At 38.1% G+C, this 18,898-nt stretch overlaps 1 protein-coding gene across 1 annotated transcript in view; it reads left to right on the top strand.

Moving 5' to 3' along the window:
- Window positions 1-17,511, top strand: part of rnf150a (ring finger protein 150a) — a 58,668-nt gene extending 41,157 nt beyond the window's left edge. Inside the window, exon 7 of the mRNA XM_020917786.2 lies at window positions 9,694-17,511. Coding sequence (XP_020773445.1) covers window positions 9,694-9,803 — 110 coding nt within the window. The 3' untranslated portion in view covers window positions 9,804-17,511. The remainder of the gene's footprint in view (window positions 1-9,693) is intronic.
- The last annotated feature ends 1,387 nt before the right edge of the window (window positions 17,512-18,898 follow it).

Raw genomic sequence — 18,898 nt, 5'->3', positions numbered from 1 at the left:
ATTAATCTTAACTGTCTCCGTGGCTACGAGCAGGTGGTGCCAGCAGGGTCAAGTGAGGACAGATCTGTGTCAGACTTGAGCACACAAAGCCTGGTGTGGGTTTGTGTTTGCTTTTTTTTTTTTTTTTTTTTTTACATTTTCCCGCATTAAACAAACAAGCAAACGTAACATGATAAGAAGATAAAACACCTATCATTTTTTTTTAGCTTTGTTATCTTTATTTTTATCTTTTTAACATTTTCTTGTGTTGTACTGACGCTCTATTTGTATGTTGTATTGTGGTCTGTGTAGAAACTGCAGATGTAAATGATCTTGGTAGCTTTAATCCGCCATATTTACATTTGTTTTATACAGATTGTGGCTGCACATGGATGAAATGATGGTGTTTGTGTTTTTGAGTTTTGTGTTCTGTGTTTTGTGTTTGGCTGGAGAGGAGCAGGGGGAATTTGAGGCGTTGAGGTCCAGCGCTTCAATCTCAATCTATCATATTAACTCCACTTAGGTGCACTGCGCAACTTTTCTAGTGGAGCCTCCGCCATCTGCTTGCATCCATGGAAATGTTATTGCCTTGTCCAGGACAGGGATGGGCAATAATTTTTTCCAGAAAATATTGTGGAGGGCCAAAATGCTTAACTCAATTCTGCATAATATTAATTGTATTTCTTTATTTTAAAAAAAGCTGTAAATATCATTGTTTTAATGAGCTGGTAAGACTGGTAAGAGTTTATGTTATGACTAAGCAATGAAAAAGTGAGGCTGTCTTACAGAAATGTAATTAAAAAACACCTCTAAAATAAAAGCATGGCAGCTTTAATCCATGCATGAGCTAAAATTATAAAATGGTTTTATTTTGTACCATATTTTTCGGACTACAAGTCGCTCCGAAGTATAAGTCGCACCAGCCAAAAATGCCTAATGAAGAAGAAAAAAATATATATAAGTTGCACTTTTTGGGGGGAAATTTATTTATATAAAATCAGAGACCAGGAAATGACATTTTATCTTGAAAGGCAAGTTATATTAACAATAGAAGAGTACGGAAGCCGAGAGGGGTCACAACAAACGCAAACGCTGCAACAAATACAAATGTGACAACACAACAAAAAGCCACAACAAACCAAAAAAAGCCACAACGGAAATGACCGCGAGACTCCCCATTTTAATGCAAATGCCGCAACAAATACAAACGCCACAACACAAACGCAAATCCCGCAACACATTAAAAAGCCACAATGGAAGTGACCGCGGGACTCTATTTTCCGACGAAGAACTACAACGTGAAATGAATAATGATAAAACAATAAATTACTTTTACTTACGTTTCCAACTTCTTCGTTCCTTTACTTTTCACGTTGTAGTTCTTCTTCTTCACTTGCCGCTTGATTGGTCCATCGGAAAATAGAGTCCCGCAGTCACTTCCGTTGTGGCTTTTTTTTGCTGTGTTGTGGCTTTTTGTTGTGTTGTCGCATTTGTATTTGTTGTGACCCCTCTCGGCTTCCGTAGAACAGAGAACAACAGACTGTTAACGTCACATATAACAGTTCTTCAGATAACTATAGCATAAACAACAGAACAGAACAAGTTTACCAAACTCTCCATCTCACTCCAAATCACAAAATACATTTAATTCTTCATCCTCGGTGTCACTTCTGAGCAACTCCGCGACCTCCCGAGGTAAACAGAGCGCCGCTTCCTCTTCAGAATCAGCATCAGTTCCAGTTAGAATTATTCTGGCCTTTCTGAATCCCAAGAGGATGGTTTCGGTGTCACTGAAGTCACTTAAATGTTACATTTTCAGTGGTACAGAAGTAATGGTGCGATCGACTGACATGATACAGACAGGACAGAGGCTCTTTCTGCAGGAGACATGCGCAGTAGAGTGAAGTGACAGTGGTACAGGAATAAAAGGAGCAGCAGATACTGACACACAAGACTAGAGCGCCGTCTCGAGGCAAAATTTTTATATATAAGTGGCAGGAAACACCCAAGCCATGAAAAAAAGTGCAACTTATAGTCCGAAAATTACGGGCTGGTCAGAGTCAACCAAAGGGCCATATGTTACCCTGCAGCTGTAAAATGCCAATGTCTGGTCTAGAATATTCCATAGTAGAGATTAAACCTATATATGGGCTACATTACAGGTCAGATCTGTGGAAAAGGTAACCCTGTTCACAGAGAAAATTATTGTACTTTTGAGTAATAGAAACACCCATAATGAAAACATGCAAAATTCATGTGTTTAACGTCATAACATGGAACATTCTATAGGCAAAGCGGTAACATTTCCATGGAGACAAGCAGGTGACGGACCCTCACCCGAAAAGTTACGCAGCACATTTTTGTCCGTCTCTTCACTGTCTGCCACCGTCATTACAAATACCTCCATTTTCTTGAGTGACTCTGAAACTCGAGGCCTCCACCGTCACAAGCAACGAGATGTCTGACGTCTAATTAAGGCGTAAATCAGAGGTGATCCGTTGAATGCCAAGAGCTAATGAGTCACAGAGACTTTGACGCAGACAGAGGTGAGCATTGGCCTAGCGCTGTGTCCTCTGTGTGTGTGGAGGGGGGTTCGTGTTGTGTGTGTCTTTAGCCTGAGTAATGAGCGCTGCTGTACACACACTATTGGAAACATCATTCTCCCTTAGGACCATAGCTAAGGAGAAGGAGCAGTGGGTGTGTGTTTTTTTTTTCGTTCTTCTTCGTGGAATTGTGTGTGTGCATGTGCATTTGTGTGTGTGTTTGTGTGTGTCGTGGTAAACAAAACATTGTATCTGTGTATCATTTGTTTATTCGTTTTTCAATATAAAACCAAAAATAAGAAAATGAAAAAAACAACTATTTTCTTCGTTATTTGTCTCCAAACCAAAATGAAAAAATGGATAATGGCCCTTTCCTGTTTCTGTGACTTAAACTGCTATGCCGGACTAAACCAGAACTGAACCAGGACTAAAATGGGACTAAAGCAGGTCTAAACCAGGTCTAAACCAGGACTAAACCAGGTCTAAACCAGGACTAAACCAGGTCTAAACCAGGTCTAAACCAGGTCTAAACCAGGACTAAACCAGGTCTACTGAACCAGGACTGAACCAGGAGTGTCAGGATGGGCCCAGAATTGTGCCCGCATAGACTGTCAGGTGATCAGGACTTAGACCGGGACCAGATCGGGACAAGATTAGGAATGAGACTAGGACTGAGACTGGGACTGAGACTGGGACTGAGACCAGTTTAGACCTGGTTTAGTCCTGGTTTAGTTCTGGTTCTGTTCTGGTTTAGTCCTGGTTCAGTCCATATGCGGCGCAAAAGTCCAGCATCGCAGTTTAAGTCACAGAAACAGGAAATGTCCATTATCCGTTTTTTCCATTTTTCATTTAAACACAAAATCAAAAACTGAAAAAATGAATCATTAACGTTTTTTGTTTTTTTTCATTTAGAGACAAATAATGAAGAAAATAGTTGTTTTTTCATTTTCTTACTTTTAGTTTTATTTTGAAAAACAAATGAACGAATGACACACAGATTTTATGTGTCGTGGTAAACTCGGCTTTAACACGGCGGCTGCTGCGTCCTGTCTGTCCGCGCCTTCAGTCATTCGCTCTTCCCTGGAGACGAATGTACATCTTGCAAACAGAGTGTCTAGAAGCCGTCAGGGGCTCTCGACGAACCGTTTTTAATATTTATCAGAAAATAACTACTCAGTGTTCTGTTCAAGTGTAGTTTTTGGGACATTTAGGGCCGGATTTGGGATTCAGGATTTGCGACAACATCTTAGATTTCAAGACAGTCCTGAATTTTTTGAGACGTGTGGTCACTCTAGTGCCTTAGTCCACTTCTTTATACAGTCTATGGTCTGGCTTTGCTTCTGTTGTAGGGAGTATTATACTTCTGATAGCACAGACATGGAATTTCTCTCGCAGCTAGATTGATGTTTAGCCCATAAACCAAAGGGTGGCCAGTTCAGTGTTGCTTCCCCACACTGCGTACATTAATCGTGATAATGTGACAGGTTGATTGTGCACCTGGCAACGTAAAAAAAAAAAAAAAAAACCTGTCCTACATGTTATCAGTTACAATTAGCATTTCCATTTTATCCTTTTCATTTTTTTTTTTTTTTACAAAATATTCGGCAAGTGCAGTGTGTTCAGACTACACATGTGTTACAGATGCTGACAAGAACACAAGAATGGGCAAAATACAATATTGACAGGTCAAAGGTCAAGAGCACTGTGGGGTTATATTAGGGAAACTATTCGACAGTCACACCCACGCGAAGGAAAAAGGGAAGCTCTTCCAGGTTTCTCAACTTTGCGCTTTACTTTGACTCGATAGTTGGTAAATCATTGACAGAGCTGTGTGAACTTGGCCCCTCATCAAAAGCAAAACCTCATCAAAAACAAAAACTATGTATTGTTTGTGCTCTATTTGTGCTGCAAAAAGTTTAGTTTGTGCAGCTTTAGTTTTTAAGATATTAACGATTCTTTCATAGGTCGAATTGGGGTCAGCCAGCCCCCAGGAAGCTTAAAAATGCTCTAAAAAATCCAAAATTGTGTCAGTTGTTTGTGCTTTGTTTGTGCTGCAAAAAGTTTCATTTGTGCTTTTACGGTTCTTAAGATGTTAGAACTTTTATTTTCAGCCGTCATCCAGTCTCTCAAAATGTTAAATAGCTTCGAAACAGGCAGAATTATACGAAATGTTTGTATTTTGTTTGTGATAAACGATCTCAGGTTGTGGCAAAATATGTATCAGTCTTTATTAACTTGCTTTTGATTCATATTTTATATAACAATACAGATTTTTCCACAGCCTGAGATTGTTTATTTTCACTAGTTTTGCAGAGTTTTGCTAAAGCCGCTGCCGTCATCAGAGCGGAAATTACGTGATATAATTTCCACAAAAATAATAATTAGTAATTTTAGAAATATACTAGCCAAATGAAAATTGTAACAGCACAAACGAAATACAAAGTTTTGTATAATTTTCTGCCTGTTCTGAGCGCTATTTAACATTTTGAGGGGCTTGATGGCATCAAAATAAAAGTGCTAATATCCACTAATGCCACTAACACGTTACTGTAGTCTGACTACTTTTTTCAGTAACGAGTCGTCTAACGCAGTGCTATTTCCAAACCAGTAGTCAGATGTAAGTTACTTATCTAATATCAATGTACTATTTTTGCATTTCAGGGCGAAGTAGGTTATTTATTTATTTTTATTTTGTGGCGACGTGGGTTATGTGACCCCAAAGATCGTTTAAATCGTCTCTGGTGACACGTTTCCTGCGTTTCCTCACGAGTCAGATGTAAACAATGGAGGGAGAGAAGTACGACATTTGCAGCTGGAAATATAAACATTATTTTGATTTTATTTCAGCTAAGGATGGCGACATAAAGGTTCGTTGTTCACTCTGTGCTGGCGACAAAGTGACAGGCTGGTGACAAAGTGATCAGCCGCTGCTTTTTAAAGAAGTAATCAGTAGTCAGTAGTCAGATTACTATTTCAAAGTAACTATGGCAACACTGCTAATATCTTAAGAACCGTAATCGCACAAACAAAACTTTTTGCAGCACAAACAAAGCACAAACGAATGACACAATTTTGGGCCGTTTTAGAGCATTTTAGAGCATTTCCTGGTGCTGGCTGACTCCAATTTGACCTATAAAAGAATCGTTAATATCTCCAAAACTGAAGCAGCACAAACAACATTTTTTGCAGCACAAATGAAGCACAAATGACATAGTTTGTGTGTAGGTGTGCGTTTGATGAGAGGCCAACTTCACGCAGGTCACTGACACTGAGGCTGGCTGATCTTCCTGTAATCCTTTAGTCATTTAATTTGTTTGTTACGTCTTAGCTGATCTTTTGTTGTTTACTTATTTGGTTAAGATTAAAAGTATTTATATGGACTACACTGTCTTCTACTTACAAAGATGCTGTTTACTGCACTTCTCTGTGCTATTAATAATACAGAATAGCTTTAGAATGGGCTCAAAACCTGAGACAACTAAACACAACTGCTCCTGTGGACTTTACAAAGGGAGACTGAAAAAAGAGCACGAGAATCTCTGCTCCTAACTCAAAACATGCAGGTCTGTGACACATTTATGGACATGTCGCAACAATTCAGTTACCAAATCCTTCGCTGCGTCATCTTTCACTCAACATTTCCGAGAAAATTTTTTTGGAACTCATCTCCTTTCCACCAGCTGAAACTTAAAACAGGTAGTTCAGATCACTCCGATAATAATGAAATCTTGATCTTGAGCTGAATCAGAACAAATATAACAGTGCATCGACTAATGTACACATGGGAATATAAAAGAAAGTACTATTATTTAATGCTGAAAATGAAAATTCTATTGTCATTTTGATATCACTATCGGTATTGGGCATCGAGTCTATTCCTTATGGCCCTGTCACACCTTGACGATTTAGCCAGCATTTGCCGACGTACCAGAATTTCCCTAAAACGCTGGCATACACTGAACTATCAATGTTTTTTATTTCATTATGGGCGTATATGTACTGTATTTGTAATGAGTTTGATAATGTATTAGTAACTTATACAGGACGTTTTGATAACTTATATATAACTTATACCAAATAATGCTTAGCGTGTTGCCAGCGTCCCCAACTTATGCTCAATGACAGTCTAACGTATGCACAGCGCACGGCAGCGTATCGCCAATGATCTTGCGTCGTCGCCTATAAAAAGGCTGCCGCTCGATGATTCATAACTGCACTTGACATCGCAGTAGCAACATTAATCAGTGTCATGCCAAAGACAACTCCGAACCATCAAGTCTGGAGGAGCACTGACGGTTTCCCCATTCTTACGTACCTATTCCCCTACATGCTGCCAATACGCCATTATACAGTAGCTATAAGTTAGAAACACGTTCAGTACATTTTGTGGTCGTCGGAACATGTCAAATACGCCAGCATACGTCAATGCGTTGGAGGTAAGTTTGATATAAATCAAATCAAACTTTATTTATAAAGCGCTTTTCATACAAAAATGTAACACAGAGTGCTTTACTGTGATTAAAAACAATCCCACGTTTCAGCGTGTTCATAACTTACACAAAACTTTCCTACAAATTATCTGACTTACTAAACGACCACGGCTAAATCGTCAAGGTGTAACAGCCCCTTTAGTACCAAAATCTACTTTGAAACACAAAAAAACACTAACAAGCGCAATCAGAGATATCAACTGGTCCCCATGAGGCATCGGTGGGGTCAGTTCATCATCACAGAAGCAGCTTATGAGGAGCTCAGCCCATATTACATGATTGTTATATCCACAATGTAATGTGTGTATCTGTACAGGCCCATGAACATTTGTGTGATATTAGTCACACAGGAGAATGTCTGTGTTCACTAGTGTGGAACCAAAATGTAATTTTTTTTTCATGAGTTGTGTATCACCACAAAAAGAAGAAATGGAAATTATTTTCATTCCAGTTCAAATATGCACTGAAAGAGAAAGGAACTGTTATAATTAGTGATTATCTCGAAAACTATTAATATTTGACTTTGATAGAAATGCATAGAATTATAAATAGATAATAATTTTTCTGAGATTTTGAGAGACTCCTGTTGCCCGAGCTCGATCCTTATGAGTTATGACCAAAAATGCATATTTGACCTTGATTACCTTGACCTTCAAGTGACCTTGACCAATTTCAACCTGTAAAATCCAGTGTACCCCAGTTATGTGTGTGCCAACATGTGCGATGATTGGGTGAATATTTTAGCCCACAGATGGTTCAGAAATTGCCGGAAATTGCCTATTCTTTCAATTGACCCATGTGACCTCAAATGACCTCGGATCGTCACCAAACTTTTTTTGCGGCATCAGGCACGGGGGCTTGACCCACCTACCAAATTTGGTGACAATCAATCCACAAATGGCAGAATTATCGCGGGTGGACAGACACACAGACACACACAGGGTGAATACAAAACCTGGTCAACCCTTCGGGGACCAGGTAATAAATTCTTTCGTTGTGAAGCTGGGAGTGTGTTTGAGGATCTATAACCTATTGATACTTTGCAGCTGATTTCATCTATTCCCTGGGGATGTGATGCTAACTTAAGCATTGCTCCATCTTTTTAGACTTTAATCTGAATTTTATTTTAACACAATCTCACCGGAAAGAACTACAACAGGTGAGATGGTTTGTGCTGTTAAACAAGGCTCACACACGACATTTTTTTGTTTTTCACCTTTTTTGTTGAAAATCAAACACCTCGCCTCGTATTGATCATGTTAATTGCTTTAATTCTTGTCTTTTCGTTCTGACTGACTCACTGCCTGTTTTTAAGTCCCTCCTAAACACTCACTTTTTTCTCCTTGGCTTTTAACTCATTTTGATGGTTGGCTATTCTGCCCTACAAAAGCAGAAGCCATAACATCATGTCAAAAATGAGTTCATGTCATTTTGGGGGTATTTGAGACTCTCGTTTATCATGTGAATAAATATCATGAAAAATATTGAGCTCAGAATCGACTTCATTGAAATAAAGTGACAGATAAATACTGCCCTACAAAGGCAAAAGACCTGAACTCACCAGAGTGTGAAACTGAGAAAAATGACTTCAAAGTTTCTGTTTTGCCCAGACAACAGTATAAAATTTGACAACCAGCTGCTATAATGAAAGAAATATTTGTATGCGAAAAATATTGAGCTCAAAATTGACCTTTGAGACTGATTTGTCAGTTCCTGTTCTCTACCTTTGTATCATGAGCCAAAAATAATGAGTCGTGCAAAGGCAAAAGCCAAAAGCCTAAAGGCAGTAACAGTGTATGTTTTGTTGCGGCCTTGGCACAGAGTCTGAACACATTAAATAAATAAACCTTTGTAATCAGTTATACTTAAGTTATCTTTAATGTAAAAATATTTTGTATATTTATTCATACTGTACACACTTTACTGCAAAGTCACTCGTCTGTCAAACTGTTTAACTGTGTAAATGTCGCCGCATGATCCTGATCAGCACAAAACAGATAACCCAAAGATCTTCTATATCAAAAAGGTTTCAAAATAAGCGCTTCCTGGACCTCCAGACGATAATACGCAGTAGATCCAACTCAGTGGTTCTCTTTGGGAAGGGAAGTCAGTAAAAAATGCAAAAAACCCAAGGTACTCACTGGTTAAAATAACATGCCTTTATTAATTTCCGGCATGTCTTAATGGACAACTTACAAAGTTTGGATCTTCTATATCATTTCAAACTCCATGATGACTCGACCTTGGTGAGGTGTTTTTATAATGGATGGAAGTCTGGTGAAAATCAAGCAAATAATGATAATGTTAGAGTTTCTACCTTTTGCCTTTGCACGACTATTTATTTTTGCGTCATGATACAAAAGTAGAGAACAGGAACTGACAAATAAGAGTCAATTTTGAGCTCAATATTTTTTCATTATAGCAGCTGGTTGTCAAATTTTATACTTTCGTCTGGACAAAACAGACATTTTGAAGTCCTTTTTCTCAGCTTCACACTCGGGTTCAGGTCTTTTGCTTTTAACGGGCAGTATTTATCTGTCATTTTATTTGCCACTGATCTAATTTGTGTATAGCACTTTGGTCGACCGTGTTGTTTTTAAAGTGCTCTAAAGAGATAAAGTTCCGTCGAGTTGATGTCAAAGTATTAAAACGGCGTCTTTTTGTGTCTTTCTGTCTCTCAGGTGAGCACCAGCCAGCCCTGAGCAGCGGGTCCGACTCGTCTCTGATGGTGGGAGTTGACATGTCTGACGTGGACCTGACCGAGCAGGAGTGCGAAGGGGTCAAAACCTGAGCCAACCAAACGCAACGGTGCTCCTGTGGACTTTACGAAGGAAGACTGAAAAAAAAGGAGCACAAGAATCCCTGTTACTAACTCAAAACATGCAGGTCTGTCATTTGTGGACATGTCGCAACAATTCGGTTACCCATCCTCCATCGCTCTCAACGTTTTGGAGAATGTTTTCGGAGCTCCTCGCCTTTCCACCAGCTGAAACTTAAACCGGAAAGTTCAGATCATTTCCATAACAACGAAAACGCGGCGGAGACAACATCACAGCATGAATACAACCTCGTGTTTGCGCGCGAACTGCCACCAGCGGTTTTCTCGAAGCATTTTTAAGCATTTTCGTTTTGGCATTTCACATCACAAGAAGACATTTTACGCTCTCTTCCGAGTTTGACTTTTTGCCCCGTCCCCTCATTGTTGACAATCAGATTCGAAGTGATGTCGCCCACTGCCCTACCGAAGCTGCTCTTTTAGTAACAGCCCCCCCCCCCCCCCGCCAACCCTTCTCCGGTCGTCGTCCTTCTGCGGCGCTACACAAACCAGATGCGTGGACACTGTTGCTAAGACTGCTCTTGTTTGTTCCCTTGAGCAACGCACTGTTCTTAAAGGCCAGCCAGTCTAAATATTATCGAGAAGAGAGAAGCGCGTTACGACTTAATTAAACAGTGTACGGACTGCCTAGACTTTACAGCACAAAAACTTCACTTCAGACGGCTTTTCAAAGGGGGACACAATGCTTTAAGGGAATTTTTGAGGGCGTGGAATATTTTTTAGAAAGAAATATGTTTACAATGTTCAGGTTGGAGCAGAATTTAAGCAGCCCTCTTGTCTGGTAGTTATTTGGCACTAGCTATGACGCATCACTGCCACCTCTTGGTCATAAGTGGAAGTTGTGGCTGTCCAGTAGAGCATGCAAAACAAATGTACTCCGTATTCTATTTACACAAACCCTCCATGATTAATAGACAAACTTAACCGGAGTGACGATGTACCTTCTTGTTGCCATGCCAGTGTCATGTTTGAGCATGCGTCTGTATTACTCAAATGGGAGTTTAGTTTGTTGACTTTACAACGGCATGAGATCGAAACTGGTGTCGAGGAAATTATGTAAGAGAAAGATTTAACCCAAATTTCGATTTCGTAAATTGACCCAGATCCAGAAGTTGCAACCAGGGATAAATAATAAGGGCTAGAGAGAAGGGGGGTTCTGTAGTTGTTGGTGGTGTTGTTGTTCTACATAAAAAAAAAACATTTTCTGGGGGTGTGAGACTAACTGTAGGCACTGCTCTGTCTGAAGATGTGTTAGACTTTATTTTGAGCTCAATTTTAGCACAATTATTACGAGAAAGAGCGGACGTAGCTCGGACTACAACAGGTCACTACTGAACATTCCACCATAGAGGTACATGTAGAACCACGGATGTAACAATAACCGAAATATTGTGATATTGTATCGTCGAAAGTCTTAAAATAATATCAAGAGCTGTCACAATATGTCGAATTACAAGTTTCTTTGGTTAAATGCTTAGTATTATAGTAGTAACAGCTAAAAAACATGGGGAACTACATATCCCATGATTCATTTCATTGCAGACAACATGAAAAAATATGTTTTTTTATTGCTTTTATTCTTGTCTAATTCAGTGTCTTGTCAAGTATTTTAAAAGCAAAAACTATCCTATTTACAATTCTTTTAGCCTCTCCGAAATATTGCAATGAATATCGTAGAAATAAATTGGTAGTTTTCAGATTCTCAAATGTGAGAATTTAAGAATCGGAAATTTCCCTTTCGATACTTGGGATGTAACGATATTCAAATCCCTTGATGTCATATTTTCACTGCACTGCTGTCTGAAGATCTGTTAGACTTTAATTTGAGCTCAATTTTAGCACAATTATGACAAGAAAGAGCGGACGTAGCTCAGACTACAACAGGTCACTACTGAACATTCCACCATAGAGATACATGTAGAACCATGGATGTAACAATAATCGAAATATCGTGATATCGTATCGTCGAAAGTCGCAAAATAATATCAAGAGCTGTCACAATATGTCAAATTACAAGTTAAATGTTGCTTAAATGCATAGTATTATACTGTAGTAGTAACAGCTAAAAAACATGGGGAACTACATATCCCATCATTCATTTCATTGCAGACAACATGAAAAAATGTTTTTATTGCTTTAATTCTTGGAATAATGACAGTAATGATTCACATCAGTGTTTTGTCAAGGTATTTTAAAAGCGAAAACTATCCTAACTACAATTCTTTTAGCCTCTCCAAAATATCGCAATAAATATCGTAGAAATAAATTGGTAGTTTTCAGATTCTCAAATTTCCCTATCGATACTTGGGATGTAACGATACTCAAATCCCTCGATGTCATATTTTCACTGCACTGCTGTCTGAAGATCTGTTAGACTTTAATTTGAGCTCAATTTTAGCACAATTATCACGAGAAAGAGCGGACGTAGCTCGGACTACAACAGGTCACTACTGAACATTACACCATAGAGGTACATGTAGAACCACGGATGTAACAATAACCGAAATATTGTGATATTGTATCGTCGAAAGTCTTAAAATAATATCAAGAGCTGTCACAATATGTCGAAGTACAAGTTCCTTTGCTTAAATCGGGGGCGTCAAACTCACAAATTCACACAGGCCAAAATTAAAAACTGGGACAAATTCATGGGCCAGACTAAATATTTATTGACAAATTTCAACAACATCTGCATATTTCCTCTTCTTTCGAGATATGAAATGTTAAACCTTTTCTTAACAAATAAATGTTTAATAATACTTTTTGCTTGAATCCAGAACAAGCAAAATATAAAATAATAACAACATTTTAAATAAATAATCTCTCTACAGTCTATCTGTAGCCAGTGGTCCAGCTCTAATATATATTTGATATCATCTCAAGGGCCAAATATAATTATATCGTGGGTCAAATTTGACCCCTGGGCCTGAGTTTCACATGTTTGGCAAGTTTTATAGTAGCAACAGCCAAAAAATATGTGAAACTACACAACCATGATTCATTTCAGTGCAGACAAGTTGAAAAAATATGTTTTTATTGCTTTAATTCTTGGGATAATGACAGTAATGATTCGCACCAATGTCATGTCAAGGTATTTTAAAAACTACAATTCTGTTATCCTCTCTTACATACCGCAGTAAATATTGTAGCGTGAAATAAATTGGTGGTTTTCAGACTCTCCAACATGAGAATTGGCGGCAAGGGCCAGATTTACCTTTCGATACTTTGGATGTAATGATATCCAAATCCTTCGATATGATATTTTCACTGCGCTGCTCTGTCTGAAGATCTATTAGACTTTAATCTGAGCTCGATTTTAGCACAATTATGGTGAGAAAGATACTATCAAGAGCTGTCACAATATTTCAAACATCTGCTGACTTTAACTGCACTACAGAAGTCTGCGCGTGCGTCGACTGTCACTGGTCTCAAGCTTGTCAGGTGACGAAAATTCTAATGTAAATATGTCATATAATTATCTAAATATAAATACTTCATTTAAATATAATGTTTTAATTGGAAAAAATCTACAAAATACAAGATGCAGATGTGTTATTATTTGTCAAAAAGTAATAAAAAACGCCATGACAAGTTTTGAGGATTGCTTCATAGGGCCAGTTCAAGTGGTGGGGGGCCGGTCAAAGGGGCGTGGAGGGCCGGAGTTGGCCCACGGGCCTTAGTTTGATGACCCTCGATCTAAAAAATTTGTCAGTGTTTTCTAATTTTTCCATAGAGGTACACGTAGAACACCCCCAGCACGATGCCACTGCAAAGTATCACTTAGTTTGTCGAGTAAAATTCTCCATTATTTACTATAGGTTACCATGGCGACGGTCTCTCTATAGCAGAGGTGGGACCGAGTCTTTGTTTGTTTTGCAAGCTTCAAGTCTTTGACCTCAAGTCCGAGTCAAGTCCCAAGTCAAATGCAGCCAAGTCCAAGTCGAGTCTCGAGTCACTGGCCCGTAAGTCCAAGTCAAGTCCAAGTGCTTTGAGCTTCAAGTCATTTCAAGTCTTTATACCAAATTTAGCTTAGGTTTTTAGCAATTTATATAAGTTTTAAGCTAAATTGTACTTAAAAAATCATAAAGAAAAAAATCATGAGTATTTATAAAAAAGTTGTAGAAATTAATTTAGTTATTTTTTTCCTTTTTAAATGTTTTGACAAGATGTTAGTGTGAATCATTATGGTCAGAACAGAAATAATTCAGATTTAAAAGTGCTTCTCAAGTCACAGGCCCCAAGTCCGAGTCAAGTCCCAAGTCATCTGCTTTGAGCTTCAAGTCATTTCAAGTCTTTAAACCAAATTTAGCTTGGGTTTTTCGCAATTTATATTAGTTTTAAGCTAAATTGTACTTAAAAAAAATCATAGTGTAAAAAATCGTGAGTATTTATATAAAAGTTGTTGTTATTTTTTCCTTTTTAAATGTCCTGACAAGATCTTAGTGTGAATCATTATGGTCAGAACAGAAAGAATTCAGATTTAAAAGTGCTTCTCAAGTCACTGACCTTCAAATCCAAGTCGAGTCCGAAGTCTTAGTCCATTTTATCAAGTCAAGTCTCAAGTCCTAAAAATAGTGACTCAAGTCTGACTCGAGTCCAAGTCCCCACCTCTGCTCTCTAGCCCCTTATTTTTATCTCGTCGGTAGCAAAAAATATATGCAACGAAATGGTTTTTAATGCCAAAACAGTGCATAAAACGAGAAAACACAATATATTTTCCAAATGTTGTTTACAAGTTTAACACATTTCATTTTTATTTTAGGAATTTCTTCATTGGCCATAACCAAATTTCGAAAGTTAAAGTCTAAAAATGTGTACAAAACCATTTAGTACTTTCTTTATAATATTCTTTTCCCTTTGTATACGAGCCCTGTGTTTCTTTGTGTTTCTTTGTGTTTCTTTGTGTTTTTTTGTGTTCCGTTGTGTGTGGTCTGGAGGGTCTGGTGTGTGTCTCATTCCAACAGCTCAGAGCCAGAGGTGCCGGTGCCATTCACTGTTTCCATGAGATCACCAGGGCACTTAGAGCTGCTCTGGTACATACTGCACCCGTGGGTTTAAACAAAAGGAAATCTCACATATATTCATTACATAATTAACACAAACAACATAAGACAAGCACAGAATTTTGAAAACTTTGTATTGTTACAGGTTTACAATAATCCGAAAGGTTGTCCTGAGATGAAACTGACCTGGTTGGGAATATTTCGGTGATTTAAAAAAAAAAAAAAAAAAACAGTACAGAATTACAACATTTCTTCAGTCTGTACACAATATATGTTTTGTTTTTTTTTCTTTATTAGTCTCAAAATGGAGAAAGTGTGACATTATTTACCTGCGCAGTTCTAAGCAGACAGCAGTATTGAGTTAAACCAGGAATCACAATTAAAGGGCCCATATTACACTGTTTTCTGATCTGTGTTTTAATGTTGTTTCCTCGTCACAAACAGACCTGGAGTTGTGTTTTGTTTCATTTGGCGATACAGGAAGTGCTCCAGTGTGTCTTTAAACTCCACACAACTTCACTAGAATAATTTGGATAATTTCAGCCCTGGATTTGCCGATCTCTACTGAACTAAAGGTAAAAAGGAGCTGTTAACATTAAAATTACTGCTTCATGACATCACAAGGTGGAACAGAGCATTTTGAGGTTTGGAGATGTAGACAGACTAATAATAAAGAGTTACTCAAACGCTTGTAAATGAAACAACACACAATTCCAGGTATGTTTTGATGAGGAAACACTATAACATGGCTAAAAGCTTATAAGTAGGGGTGTGCAAAAATATTGAAATATCGATATATCGTATTGTTTAATGTGATGATACAGTATTGATACCGTGGGCTGCTGTATCGATACATCGCTAAGAGAATTTTTACTAAATTATTTTGTTAAAATGCTACAGTTTTGTTAGCCTGATTCATCAGTCTGAGCTCGCAGCGTTAGGAATCGTTCGCTCGACAGTAGGTTGGTACTTTTTTTATCTAACCAATCGCTGCTATTTGGTCTTCACGTATGTAATGCACTAAATCCCGTAGGAAGAAGGGCAATAACGTCTTTCCCGTTGATAAAATTCACCAAACATTCTCTTTGTTCCGGCTTTAAATCCTCGATCTCGGGAATCATCGCCAACACTGAATATATGGCTCTTCAATGATTGGATGGTGCCCGAACTCGCACTTCCAGGTTTTTTGCGAACCTTCTAGTGTATTCTGATTCCTGATCTAGTCGCTGGAGAGAATGAAATTGAGCGGATACACTAGGTGACACCAGCCTGGCTATACTTCTTCCATCACTATTCACAATGGAGTATCTGTAAAATTGGTTTGCAGGGCTGTAGTGTGTCATAGTGGCCAGCAGAGGGCGTCATTGCAGAAGAAGAGTTTGGTTTGTTTACTGTTGTGCTGTACCACAAAAGGGACCCAGACAGGCGCTTGAGTTTGACGTCATGGCTTTACAGCTTTTCACTGATTGGTCGGTGTGTGGTCTACAACTTCCAGGGTTTTTACAAACCGTCTAGTGTGTTCCCATTCCTGACCTAGTTGCTAGAGAGAAATAAAATTGAGTGAAGGCACTAGGTGGCAACAGACTAGCTACAGTTTTGTCGCTTGTTCATAGGAAGTTTATGCGACACATTTGACATTTTCATTGTTTTGATGATTAAAATGTTTGTGTTTCATATAAACTTTGCACAAGAAGTGGTTTAATAAAGACTATTGGTATCATGGCCATGATTTAGCCTTTATTTTTTATTGAACCACACCGAATTGATTTGAAATATATTGTATCGAATCGAATCGAAAGCTCACTGTATCGAGGTATGTATCGTATCAGCAGCTTCTGAATGATACCAGCCCTACTGACATGAGTCAATTTTGTGTAATATGGGACCTTTAATAGTAAAAATATCAGGTTTTATTTTTGAGCATTTTCTGTTTATGTCATTTAAAAATTGTTGACCATCCAGAAATATTGATGTGAAATTTTGAATTCTTGAATGCATGAAACCTCTGACTTGTGAAAGTAACAATATTCTTAACCAGTGTACCACGTAAAAGTACACAAAAGTACATTTTTTTATTTTTTATTTTTATTTCAAGACATTTCAGAGCAGATATTTGTACTTTCTACTCCACTACATTTTTAACCAAACTAAAAACATTATTGGATTTAACTTTTATGATTTTTTTGTTGTCTATTTTCTGTTGACCAGTTTGTATTTGTCTGAAATTTTGCTTCACAATTTCTAACACAAACTCAAATCAGCAGGTTTATCTATTACAAACAGTGGTGGAACATAACAAAGTAAAAGTAGTAAAGTACTGTACTTAAGTATAAATTATAGGTATCCTACGGAAGCCGAGAGGGGTCACAACAAACGCAAACGCCGCAACAAATACAAATGCGACAACACAACAAAAAGCCACAAGACACCAAAAAAAGCCACAACGGAAATGACCGCGGGACTCTATTTTAATGCAAACGCCGCAACAAATACAAATGCCACAACACAAACGCAAATGCCGCAACACATTAAAAAGCCACAACACATTAAAAAGCCACAACAAACCAAAAAAAGCCACAACACACCAAAAAAAGCCACAACGGAAATGACCGCGATACTCTATTTTAATGGAAATGCCGCAACAAACGCCACAACACAAACGCAAATGCCCCAACACATTTAAAAAAGCCACAACAAACCAAAAAAGCCACAACACATTAAAAAGCCACAACACATCAAAAAGCCACAACGGAAGTGATGGCGGGACTCTATTTTCCAACGGACCGATCAAGCAGCAAGTGAAGAAGAAGAACTACAACATGAAACGAATAATGATAAAACAATAAATTACTTTTACTTACGTTTCCAACTTCTCCGTTCCTGTACTTTTCACATGTTGTAGTTCTTCTTCTTCACTTGCTGCTTGGTCGGTCCGTCGGAAAATAGAGTCCGGCGGTCACTTCTGTTGCGGCTTTTTGATGTGTTGTGGCTTTTTAATATGTTGCGGCGTTTGTGTTGTGGCGTTTGTATTTGTTGCAGTGTTTGCATTAAAATAGAGTCCCACGGTCATTTCCATTGTGGCTTTTTTTGTTGTGGTGTGGCTTTTTGTTGTGTTGTCGCATTTGTATTTGTTGCGGCATTTGCATTTGTTGTGACCCCTCTCGGCTTCCGTAGTATCCAAACTTCACTTAATTAGGTTTTAAAGTGGATATTTTTTACTTTTACTTCATTACATTTGAGAGCAGGTATTTGCACTTTCTGCTCCACTACATTTTTGAACAGGACTGTAAAGTAAAAGTATTTTAATTATCATTTGAGACCTGTTGAAAAGGCTGAGGGTTTATTTTTTTCAAACAAACATATACAAATAAAAACAGCCAGAAAAAACTGTTTCTGTTGAACAAAATTACGCAGAAATGTTTCAAAATCTGTATCAAAATACCTTTTACTTAAGCAGATTTGTTCATGTGATGTTTTGACTTTTACTTGAGAATTTTTTTTTTTTGCTCCTGTATCTGTACTTTTACTTAAGTAACAAAACTGAGTACTTCATCCACCGTTGATTACAAATAAGGAAGATCTTCACAGCATAAAACTGAACCACACACAATGCTGCAGTCGCCGTCCCAAATCCACATCTTTCATCGTTTTCGTTTCAAACCGAGAGTATTGTAATTAGCGTTTGTTGTATGTTTTCCTTGACTGTTCCGATGAAAAACCTTCTTAACCCTTTTCGATGAATGTAGCCGCCATTTTGCACAATATTGTAATTCTGCTGCAAATACCAAATTCATAGAGAGATATTCTTGTAGTGTTTGCACAATCTCCCGGTGTAAAATTTGTCCGTGTTACTGTCCAAGGATTTTGTAAAGAATGACATTTCTTTATAGTTTAAAAAGTCTGTATTACGCCGTTTTCTGATCTGTGTTATGATGTTTCCTCTTCAAAAACAAACCTGGAGTTGTGTTTTGTTTCATTCACGCATGTTTAACACACAAAAAACTCTTTTCCACCTTGTGATGTCACGTGGTGATACAGGAACTGCTC

Source organism: Boleophthalmus pectinirostris, unplaced genomic scaffold, assembly GCF_026225935.1.
Source record: "Boleophthalmus pectinirostris isolate CB_2022bp ecotype Guang Dong unplaced genomic scaffold, ASM2622593v1 HiC_scaffold_22, whole genome shotgun sequence".
In the NCBI taxonomy this organism is placed as follows: Eukaryota; Metazoa; Chordata; class Actinopteri; order Gobiiformes; family Gobiidae; genus Boleophthalmus; species Boleophthalmus pectinirostris.
This window is presented reverse-complemented; position numbering and strand designations above follow the sequence as displayed.